Source organism: Cololabis saira, chromosome 8, assembly GCF_033807715.1.
Source record: "Cololabis saira isolate AMF1-May2022 chromosome 8, fColSai1.1, whole genome shotgun sequence".
Classification (NCBI taxonomy): Eukaryota; Metazoa; Chordata; class Actinopteri; order Beloniformes; family Belonidae; genus Cololabis; species Cololabis saira.
In genome coordinates this window covers 23,732,552-23,744,508 of record NC_084594.1, presented here as the reverse complement: position 1 = coordinate 23,744,508, position 11,957 = coordinate 23,732,552, and the positions used below count along the sequence as shown (strand labels likewise).

At 38.5% G+C, this 11,957-nt stretch overlaps 1 protein-coding gene across 2 annotated transcripts; it reads left to right on the top strand.

Moving 5' to 3' along the window:
• Nucleotides 1–1,878: 1,878 nt before the first annotated feature.
• si:ch211-161c3.6 (high mobility group AT-hook 2b) lies at nt 1,879–11,742 on the top strand. 2 transcript variants are annotated; one of them, XM_061727332.1, is made up of 6 exons: nt 1,879–2,209; nt 5,330–5,498; nt 5,645–5,728; nt 9,014–9,064; nt 9,206–9,244; nt 11,070–11,742. In XM_061727332.1, exons 2-6 carry the CDS (start codon nt 5,394–5,396, stop codon nt 11,136–11,138), a joined length of 348 nt encoding a protein of 115 aa, XP_061583316.1. In that variant the 5' UTR covers nt 1,879–2,209; nt 5,330–5,393; the 3' UTR covers nt 11,139–11,742. The 2 variants fall into 2 exon arrangements, with proteins under 2 accessions (XP_061583316.1, XP_061583315.1); XM_061727331.1 differs by having other exon boundaries at nt 5,299–5,498.
• The last annotated feature ends 215 nt before the right edge of the window (nt 11,743–11,957 follow it).

Below are 11,957 nucleotides of genomic sequence, written 5' to 3'. Positions count from 1 at the left end.
CTCTGAAATACCTTCTTTGCCCCTAGCCTCTAAAAGAAATCCCTCCTCTGCCTGTCTTTTGATGCCTGCCCCCAACTCTAAAGACATGCCTTTGTGCCTTATGCAGAACTGTATGCGCTGCACATTCTTTCTAGTTCTATAGGAGGATTTTTGTAACCAGGTCCTGATGAGCCCACGGAATTCAGCTTAAATAAACCTCAAGATCAGAGTCCAACCAAATCTCAGACTGCAGAAGGCCACTGAACTCTCTCATACGTAGACACACACACACACACACACACACACACACACACACACACACACACACACACACACACACACACACACACACACACACACACACACACACACACACACACACACACACACACACACACACACACACACACACACACACACAATTTGTCTCTTATGCAAACCTTCTCCACCTCATTCCTCGCCCTGTCTCTCTGTGTCTCTTGTTGATTTTCAAACCAGTATTTTTTTTATTTTTAATTTTTTTTGTCAATTACAACACACTGACCCCTTTTCCCTCCACAGAAACAGAAACTTTTAAAAAACTAAAGCGGCCGGTGATGGCCAGCAATTGTTTGGATATGACAGACTGACATTTATGATTTCAGCATCATTCTCTTTTCGTTCACTTAGTAATATTTATTGTAAATGACTAATGAAACTCATATACCCACACAAGTTCTCAGCAACAGCCAAAACATCTGAGAAACCTGAGTAAACTTGATAAATGTTGGTTCTTCAAAAATATGCAAATGATTTCTTTGAATGTATGCTTTAATTCAGCTTGTAACAATAACGAGATATGTCGCGTAGTTGTTTAAAGATAAACATTTAGAGTCACTGGAGTTACCATTTAGGTCACAATTCTTTGTCTGCAAGTAATATGGTTTTGTTTTGAGAATTTCTGACATCACTTACAACACAAAAGTGACACTGCAAACTGTTCACGCTAAGCTGTTTCATCTTTGTAACTTAAAGCTTTATATTCTGGTCTCATGCCAGCGCACTCACCTGACATGACTCCATAAGTGGTCCAGCATTAGCAGCCCTGGAATGTGTGCCCACCGAAGTTCAAGCATATTCACCTCAATTTATCAGTTTATCTAAACTTTGAGAAGCAACAGCTAAAAACAAAAACACAAAAAAACACAAAAACATATGACTCTATCTTGCAGCTACACATTAAACTGGATGCAAAACAGAAGCAAACACAGACATGTGATAAAAATAAAACACAAGGGAATGTTTGATCCTTAATTTCTATTTTGTGTCTAAAAATATTGACATAGATGAGTATAAGAATAGTATAGATGAGTGAAACGCTGCAGAGTCCAATCTTTTAAAAATCCTATGAGCAAAAAAAAAAAAAAAAGTATTCTTCTTCATACATTGGTAATGATAAACTTGTTTTTCTCTTCTCTTCTTGTATGTCTGAGTCTGCTAACCTATATTCACAATTCCCCCAAACAAATGCAAGCAAAGTAATCGATCAGCATATTTCTCTCTCTCAGAAACCCCATTTGGAAAGCCAGGTCTTTTATGACTTACAGAGATACTGTGTCTTCAGCACTGTAGGTGGGGAGATAACAGCAGGGAAAGTGAGTGAAACCTCTTGCTTGAAACTGTGCAGACAGTCTAGTCTCACAATGATTTCTACTCAAGCAAACTGATCCTTTCCCTGCCTTCTTTGGGGAACTTCCCAGCCCCCCCAGACTCCACTTTGTGAACCCCGGAACCAGACCCTCCAGTTTAATGCCCGTCTCTCCCTCTTTCTCCTTCTCAAGTGGGTGGTCCGGTGAGCTGCTAAGGGGCGGGGTCCTCTGTTTCAACCCTCCTACCCTCGTTCTTTCTTGAAACATGCTTTAATAGAGAAAGTATGCAATGCATACTGCTCTGCAACAACCCCCCACTATACTGCATCTGGGGTATTCGTGACTGGACGTCTGGGGGGATCACACACATTTCCGATTAGAAGGAAGGAGGGAGAGAGAGAGAGAAAGAGAGCGAGAGAGAGAGAGAGGGAGGGAGCGAGAGAGAGACAGAGAGAGAGAGAGAAGGAAAGAGAGAGAGAGAAATTACCCTTTCGTTGCAGTCAGTGAGACGGTGGAAATACTACGATTTTCATAGTTGTGCAGGAGCACAAAGTGAGCAGAGTGCGCGTGTACTTCCAGGTAAAACCTGCAAACCGACTTAGGTAAGTTCAACTTCCTCTGCTTCCCTGTGTGTTGCGTTTGGCTGCAAGAGCAGGATTACTCTGGCAGAACATGGAGCCTATAGCCTGAATGTATACATGTAGTCTCTGCCCCACAAGAGCTTTTGCACCTGTGTTCCTTTTGCCTTTTTTTTTGTCCTTGGTAAACTTTTTTTGTTTGCTTCTCCTTTTTTCCTTGTTTTTTTTTTCCTGCTCCTTCTTGCTCACTCGGTCCCATCCATTTCTCCGGACCTGTTGTGTTACCCGCGGCCACCAAACCCGACACATTTCACAGATCTGATTGCGCAAGTGATGGAGGCAGAGAAAGGGGGATGTTGTCTCGCGAGCGCCGACTCTCTCTTTTTTTTTTTTTTTTTTTTTTTTTTTTTTTTACGCTTTGAAAAACGCCGACGGCCTCGACTCGGTTGTTTTGGCGTCCAAAAACATGTGCCACTTTAAAAAAAAAAAAAAAGTTTCGCCTCCCGGGTTGAGCTTCGGGGCGCTTTTTGTGCGCGCCTCCTTTGATGCCGCAACCAGAACGCGTATTTACGCTGGTGACTGCCGCCCATATGCAAAAAGTACATTCAGTCCCGTCCTTGAGTGCCAAACAGACACCAGTAGAAGCGGACGGTGTGCTGCTTGCAGGCTGCAGCCTGCTGCACAAGTCCACTGCACAGCCCGCCTGTTGTTGTGGAGAAGTCGGGGTTTGTTAAAGCGACGAAAGGACGTCGTGCGTCCTCGTTTGGCTTTAAATCGTTTCGACGAGGACGCATTTCTCAAATTACTCCGAACTTCCTGCTTTCGGCGCTGCAGCTTTGATAGGCTGTGTTGGCAATTAGTGTTTGGCACATTCCTGACAGAGCTCGTCGTTTGTGAAAAAAAAACACCACTTGGGACTTTACCAGCGGTTGGTTTCACAATATCTATAGTTTGTTTTGGCATTAGGAAGTAAATTAAATGAGTAAATAATGTTGCTTATTACGTTTTTACTAAGTGTTGTGCCGCATGGGTACATTGTTTACCTTGTTATGGCCCGTCCGTGCGGTTAATAAGGTTTAAATTACCTAGGGACAGGGGCGAAAATCCCGTTTCATAGTTGGGGGGGACAATAAACAGTAACATTTTAGAGAATAAATCCAGGGGGGGACAAGGAATAAAAGTTTTAGCCTTCCTTTAATACAGCATTTTGACATTTTCTATCTCGCAAACAGGTAGAAGACCTTTCTTAGAGTAATACAAAACAATGGTATTAGGTGGAAGGTGGCAATAATACAGCATATCTGACATAATACACTGCAAAAACCCCAAATCTTAACAAGAATATTTGTCTTATTTCTAGTTAAAATGTCTCATTTTTAGTTTAAAAAAATCTCATTACACAAGACTCATCACTGGAAAAAAACAACAATTTTCACCTGTTTCAAGTAGATTTTCACTTAAAATAAGTAGAAAAATCTGCCAGTGGAACAAGATTGTTTTGCTTATAAGATAAATCTTGTCGCACTGGCAGATTTTTCTACTTATTTCTAGTGAAAATTTACTTGAAACAGGTGAAAATTGTCAAATAACAAGTTATTTTTCTGGTGATGACTCTTGTTTTAAGTGTAATTAGATTTTACTGTTTATTATTATTTTCGATTTCGGTTTCGGCCACAAATTTTCATTTTGGTGCATCACTACTAAATACTACTGCATTGTTCCAAAATTATTAATTCTGTCTCAAATTATTCTAGGGGGGGACAGCTTTACTAATGGGGGGGACTTGTCCTCCCTGTCCCCCCCAGGATTTTCGCCCCTGCCTAGGGATTAAACTCGAGCTCATCCAGCCCACAAAGTGATGAATTGATATCAGACATTTACAAGCTAAAGTAATACATTCGGTATTAATTTTGAATATAAAACTAAATTAAATGCTTACGCCTTCATATTTACAAACAAAGTAATACATTCTGTGAAGCTTCCCGGATGTTTTTCTTTTTCCATTTTTGATACAAATTTTGTCAATAATTTGTCATTCTTTTCATTTAGATTTACCAGGTAGCACAGGTGGACAGTAACGGAGTAAATTTACTTGAGTACTGTACTTAAGTACATATCCAGAGGATTTGTACTTTACTTGAGTATTAGATTTCTTTGATACTTATTACTCTTACTTGAATACATTTCCAAGACAAATATTTTTACTTTTACTCGAGTAAATTTCTAGGAAGGCTGAAAAGTACTCGTTACTTTCAGGTCTGCTCTTTTTTCTTCTTCAGGTTTTATATAACATTGTGGTTCTAAAAGCAGCACATCAGTGCAGCTGGTTTCAAAGAGTTAATTATCAGAAACAAGAGTTAAAAGATCCTTAAATTAATTTAGAAAAAATATAGTAATTTACTGATGTGGAAAATAAGAAATTTACTCTTACTTTTACTTTTACTTAAAGTAAATTTAAAAGCATTTACTTTTGGATACTTAAGTACCTTTAAAAGCAAGTACTTTTCTACTCTTACTCAAGTAATATTTTGACTGTGCTACTTTTACTTGTAACGGAGTAAATTTTGACCAGTAGTATTTGTACTCTTACTCAAGTACTGGGGTCGAGTACTCTGTCCACCTCTGCCAAGTAGTATTGGTCTGTGTGGATCAGTGTGTGCTTGCAGTCTCACTACACTGACAATGCTCACAATTCCCATTGAGAAATCCCTGACAGACTGGCTGATGGAAACACAGCAGAGTACAGTAGATGCAGATTTCGGATGGTGGATTGAGTGGAGAATATCTGTGCTACTTTTAGTCCCTGCACACCACTCTCATGTTTCTCTGCATTTGCCAGACCCCTGTCTGTGTTGCGTTGAACACGGTGCCAAGGCTTATGTATAGGCAGTTCCCACGCTTGCTCTCCGAAAGGCTTCTTGCATGATTCTGAATAATCCATGTGATGATACGTCAGATACTGATTGGAGCTACTTGTGGTATTTGTGCAAAAAAAAAAAAAATGATGACTTGAAGTGGTATTATAGAGCTGCTTATCCCTAAATTTGTAAAAGACGATTGCAGCTATGTATTCAAAAGTAGTCTTTTTCCCCCACTTTCTTCTTGTTGTTCAGCTCCTGATACTCAGCTGTTCTCCTCTTTAAGCCCTTGAGGCCCGACTCCAGGCTTTGATGCCCACACTCTTTGAAGCAGGTGGACAGACGCAGGTATGAGTAACAGTGGGACCAAAGAACCGTCTCCTCAGCCAAGCACTGCCCAGTCACCGGATGAACCTCAGCGCAGGGGCAGGGGTCGCCCACGGAAACAGCAGCAGGTACGACTTCAGCCGTTAGAGGTTGACTGTCCTTGGCCCCTATGCTCAGCCTTAATTGAAATTTGAATGAATTAATCACAAAAAAAGCCAAGCTAAGGTTTATGGTGCATGTATGTAGTTTTTGCTCCACATGTAACTCTCCACAGGAGCCTGTTGGACCACCGACTCCAAAACGACCCAGAGGACGACCAAAAGGCAGCAAGAACAAAGGCCCCAGAACTGCACTGAAGGTTAAACCGATCAAAACTTTAATTTGTCTTTAATAGTGTCTGAATCACAGATAGTGAGTGATGTTTGATTCCTTAATTTTTATAGTGAGTGATGTGTGATTCTTATCAATCCAGTTAACAACATTTTCTAGACGTGACAATGAATTTCTGTCCTAGAATAGAAATTACAGTAGCACTGTCTCCAAAGATTAAAAATTTGTTGTGACATCCTGTTAAATTAGGACGTTTCAAACATCACATCTTATGGACTTATATGTATAAGAAAATTCAACGCAAGGCTTTTGCTAGTTGTGCTGGATGTGTACATTGTTATATTGTGACCCATCATTCATTTTGGGTACCTTAGTATGGTATCCAATTGAACTAAAATTTTAAGATTAAACAAAAAAAAGTCACTTTTTGTGCTTATTATTATTATTATTATTATTTTTTATTTTATTTTTTTTTTATAAGTATTGTACGTGTAAAAAAAAAAAAAAAGATTTGAAAGCCCCTTATTACTTTTCCTCATATTTATTATTATTAGTAGTACTATTATATGCTGTGGCTCATTTTCGTTCATAGACGGTGAGATAATACTGAAACATTTTTTAAAACAACCCCAAACATCATAGCTGAGAAAGTTCAAAACTCATTTCAGTTTGTAATCAGCCATGACAATTGTTTTTGTTTTTTTTTTCCTCTTAAAATGACTCAGGCGATCACCTATTTTCTGGTAATGTACTCATAACGGACTTTTGAGTGTACAACAAACAAAGGTGCTCTTTAGAGTTCTGTTAAAGCTTTGGTTTGGCTTTTTCTATCAGAAGACGTCACTGAACATCTGATGACAGCTTTGCATTAATATCAAACGATTTCTAAACAATGTGTATCATGTTGATACTGCGAAGTCCAGAAATCAAGTGATTTTTTTTGCTTGTCTTGTATTAAGTTTTGTGAGGAGACATTAAAAAAAAGTTTTTGGGTTTGAATAAACTTTTTTTTTTCATCACTAGCTCTGAAGAAACAGTTGCTGTCAGTCAGTTCACCTTGTTGCAACATGGCAGAGTGAGGTATTTCATTAATGAGGCAGCAATTACACATGCCAGTCACACACATTCATCCGTTCCTCCTTTTAAATTGTGGCAAATTGAACATTTTCCTGGAGGATACAGATTAACCGTAGAATAATACATGAATACACATATGTAAGTGTTTTACCGTTTAATTTTTTGAAATTATTTGATATTATGCTGGACATGTTCCACATTTATGTTGAAAAAAGACACTGCTTTTGCAGTATTGTAAATCTATGCAGGCATTATACATGTGTACATTTTAAGGGTTGATTTGACTGAGAAATGAAACAGAAAATCTGCTCTTGTTTACTACTATAGAGTGTAACTGCAAAACAATGATGTTGGAAATTTATATTGGATAGTCTTAAAAATGTTGTTTAGAGCTTTTGCTTTTAGGAGTGATGTTGGGATGGCATTTAGAATGACAAATGATTGTTACTTTGATTAATGTTTTATTGCAGACAACAGGATCCCAAAACATGTCACACGTTGTCTCATCAACTTAATTACAAGAATGCATTTTACACCTGCAACATATTTAAAAAAGATAAAAAATAGTAAAGCTTTTACCACTTTGTAATGCCACCCTACTTAAATAATATGCTGGCATTGAGAAAGCCAACAGTAGAGCTTTTCAGGTGCCATTAATCACAACTTGAGGTGTGCTACACCTTAAATGCATAGACATCTGTGGAAAAGATGTGATCTTGAAAGCAGTTTATTATGCTGCTCTGTAATCTCAGTTTCATTAATCCTGCCCCCACAGAGGTGTCAATGAATTGCGATGGAGCCTATGCCACCAGAGAGCCTGGCTTTGGACTCATTATTTTAACTTTTCATCTTTGGTCTTGAGCACACAGCAGCTATTTCTTCTTTCTATTCTTCTTCTTCTTCAAAAAAAAGATGTGCAACATTGATTGATCTGACCACAGTACACTGTATGATGATCCATACCAGATGCCCGAGAGACCAGAAATTTTAGTGCTGTACAAGGTTAATATGAGGCCTTTTTTTTTTTTTTGCACAATAAAATTTCAAGTGGAATTGGAAGGTGTAGATGTAGCTTTTTCTTGTAACATTACTCATTTTTGAAAGTCCTCCGTAATCCATGAATCATGTAATAATATTAATCAGCGTAGAGGGAAAAAAAGTATGCAAATTCCTTCCAATATTTCTTTGAGAATTTTTTTTTTTTTATGTTTATGCAAAATTTTCATGCATTTCTTGGGAAACTTCATCATCCGGCTATCGTTCTTGGTCTTTCTTGGATACTGTTTTTTGTGGAAAATCATGATTACCATCAACTGATCATACTGATCAGTCTGTTTGATATTATTACCAGTACATTTTTACTGCATAAGTAGTCCTAAATTGCCCTCATAGGAACTTTCTTGTAATGTGTTGCAGGACTGAAAGGCAGGTCTTGATGTGTATATAAAAAATAAAATTAATAGAGAAAATATTATTCAGGTTTCCATTATCCCTAGATTCTTACAAAACCCAAATATTGAAAGGGAAATCCTGGAAACGGCTCCCAAATATCACAAAAACCCTTTTACGCCTCCAGGTGGTAGTTTTTCAGGCGATCTGATAATCCAGGTTATCGCAAAAGTTCAATGGAAACGCTTTTTTGCACATTTCCATGTCTGGCAGTGCTGGATTTGAACCGGTGAATTTAAAGTCATCAAGATCCAGCTGTTTCTGGCCTCATTAATGGGATGTAGTTGTGCTATAACACCATTATACATTACATACGGGTTCTGCCTCTGAATAATCATTTGAATGACCATTTGCTGCCTTCATCATCAGAATATTTATTTTTGTCCATCTTCTTCAATGTTGATATTGTCTTGTTGTTTTGAAGAGAAGTCTCACAGGATGAGATGCGGAAAGTTATTGGAATTACACTTATTAAAAAAACACAGTTCAATGGAAACACCAACCTCCCGCAACACTACCTTTATTCCAAATTCAGATATTCTTTTTTTTTTTCACAAAAGCGTAATGGAGACAAGACTATTAAATATCTTCAGTTCATAACATCTGCAGGTGCATAAAAACCCTAGTAGATGTAAGAATTCTTATTTTTTCCGTTCATTTGCATTTTCAGTACTACCCTAATCTTTTCTGATTTGTCATTGTTCAATGTTCATGCGAAGACTGTGATTAGCATTGCGTAGTTGTTAAAATCTGAAGTCCTTTCCGCCATTCATCTATTCCTTCTTAGAAAGCAGAGCCTGTTGTGGAGAGAAGACCACGAGGGCGACCGAGGAAATGGGTATGGAGTACGCAATGACGCTCAGATTTATAGTGAACGTATGTGTGAAGACTGATGTGTCTGTGGGTGCTGGAGCTGTGCAGGCCGTGTGGGCCAAGTTCTCTTCAATTTTAACTGATTCTGGTGCATTTATTTTCACAGCCCCAGAGAGTCGCTCCAGAAGTTTCTGTTGAGCACCAGGTGAGGAAAATGAAATCTTCAAAATGCATTAGGGTGGGTCAGTTTGCTTTGATGTGGTGCTGTGAGATGAAGTCGCAGCTGTGGTTTCGTATTGATGATGGAAATAAGTCCTCTGTTACAGATTAGCACAAAGATTTTTTCTAAATGTAGACAAACTGCTTAATTTACAGAGTTTGGTTCTCCACTGTTTGAATTTATGGTCTATAATGTACCAAAGTGAACGGTAGGTTTGTGTCAGAATCCTTAAGTCATTTAAGCCTCTAACCATGTAAGCTCTTGCGTGTAATTTACCTCCACTACAAGAACATTATTATTTAAATATCTTGTGTAAATCAGTTATTGGATCAAACTGAGGGTGGTGCTACTGTGAGAGTTTGTGAGAGTGCAACCTCGGCTACAGTTGAACTGAAGTCTCACTTTGTGTCACAAGTTTACCTTTTGACCCGTGTCAGTTACACGTCTGCTTGGGTATTGACTTGTAGAGTTGATCTCTTGTAATCTCATTTAACATCAAATAACAGCTGCAGCCAGGACACCACCACCACTTCTGTAAAAGCAAACTAACTGGCGACACATTGTATATTACAATCTTTATAAGTAGATAGAATAAATATTGGGCCTTTACTTGAGTGAGAGTACCACTAAGTCAAAGCAACAATACTTTATTGCAAGCAGAGGTCCTCCTGAAGAGAAACTGCATACATTTGACCGTAAAATACCTCCAACTCGTTATATATGGCATAAATAAATTCTTACAACAACACAAAATTCAAGACTAAAAGCTTAAGGAGTAGGGAAATGCATTTATCTACTATTTAGGCTGCCGGCTGTGATAAAGAAAAGGAGTTGGACATAATAATAATAAAAGCACCTGTTGCTACCAAAACAAAGCAAATTTTCACCAGTTTTATCTAAAACCATACGCTTCTGAAAAACACAGATCTGTTTTGCTGAGTCCATCATAGTGCTGCACATGGCTGTTTGTACTAAGTTTATGGTCTGCACTGCTCTACATAATGCATATTTCCACTTATAGCATGTGCACCTTGCATATTTGTTAAGACTTTTTTTTTTACTCTCGATCAGACTTAAAGCACAATGTTAAAGGCAAAACTTAACCTTTTTGTTGATGCAAATATAAAACTAAAAAAAACTGTAATTTATGCAGATCTGACTGGAAAATGGTGAATGCACATGTGTCTTGAGCTTCAAGCAAACTGACTTTGTGGTGATGTGGCGAATTCTTGGAAACTTACAGATGGCTGTGCTGAATTCCCCACATAGGCAGGCAAACATCCTCTTGTCTTATCCAATTTTTGAAGGACATCTACTTGCTATTTCTCAGAAATGTTGAGTTATTTTAGCCACATTTCCCATTTAGCAAATGAAAGTGTTGCACAACAGTTCTCACAAAAGCGGGCCACTTGCCCTTGATGCCCCTCGCCTTGTCTTATCGCATCCTCTGTGCTAAGCAGTTTGTCAAAGAGGTTAAGATGCTTAAAGAACTGAAACCGTTGAGACAGACTCCTTTTCTCATATGCATGCACATGAAGGGGAAGAATGAGTCAGTGTAACGAGGGGGAAACCTGATCTAACTGGTCTCTTCCCCTGTCTTGGTTTCCTGATGTAACCGTCACCTTCCTCACATTTCTAGGTCTGACAGCTGGAACCTGCTTCCTTGCACGCAATCAGTCAATGAAATGTGTAACAGTCATTCTTGTATTCTTGGCCGGTTTCTAGTATTGATTCATTAACGTTGGGCTTTGTGAGTCTCTAGATAGAGATATGGTAACTGATGGTTGTTTTTGGTCCACTGCTGTTCCAGGGGGCTTCAGAGGAGGCTGAGGAGGATCCCTCGTCATCTCAGGTGCCTGCAGAGGAGCAAGGGGAGTAGATAGGATACCTCTCTACCTACCTCAAGGTTTGGCCTCAAGCAAACAGGTGTACAGTCTGACTCCTGTCTGTGATGGGGATTCAGGAACACACATGCATACACACACAACACAAGTCAAAAATCATAGCAGACCATAGTCTTCTCTCCTGATCTAAACAGCACCCTGCATCTGTTGTTATCTTTAAGAGTTTGTTTTCATTTTGGTGATCAAACTCGCCTTTATCATTGGAGTATTTGATCTTTTGATTAGGCCTTTTATAAAGGTATAGTTCCACATTTTGGGAAAGGCCCTCATAGTCTTGCTGAATGTTGAGAGGACAAATTATATTTGATGACAAAGTAAGGAAGAAAAACACAAACACCAAGTGTCTTAATGCAGCAGTAGATGAGTGCATCTCACCAAATCAGCTTCCATATGAGATATTCCATCCTATGGTGCTTTTATGATGATGGTATTGAAACCGTCCATCTTAAATCTCTCTTATGTGTTCAGCTCAGTTGAGACCTGGTGACTGTGAAGGCCATAGTATACGAATCTCTTTCATTCTCTAATCACACTTTTCTTTGACCCCTCGTGCCTTATGGATGGTATAGAAGAGCCCAATCCCATTCAAGTACACACAGACAACCTTGTCTTTATGCAAGATTAATATGCACCAATACCATCTCAACATTTAGTTAATAAAAAAAGCTATTTCTAATTCTAAAATTGCAAAAAAAAATGATTTTATTATTGCATAATTTTTTTTCTCCATAAATTTGAGTAATAGACTTTCAGGCTGATAGGTCATTTTATTGCTTCTCCTAAACTCTCATCAA

What these genes read in the sequence shown, in the direction of transcription:
- si:ch211-161c3.6 (XM_061727332.1), top strand. Translation starts at nt 5,394, where the DNA reads ATGAGTAACAGTGGGACCAAAGAACCGTCTCCTCAGCCAAGCACTGCC. An exon ending in GCCCACGGAAACAGCAGCAG is followed by an intron (nt 5,499 to 5,644) that starts GTACGACTTCAG and finishes AACTCTCCACAG; the next exon opens with GAGCCTGTTGGACCACCGAC. An exon ending in AAGTTTCTGTTGAGCACCAG is followed by an intron (nt 9,245 to 11,069) that starts GTGAGGAAAATG and finishes CTGCTGTTCCAG; the next exon opens with GGGGCTTCAGAGGAGGCTGA.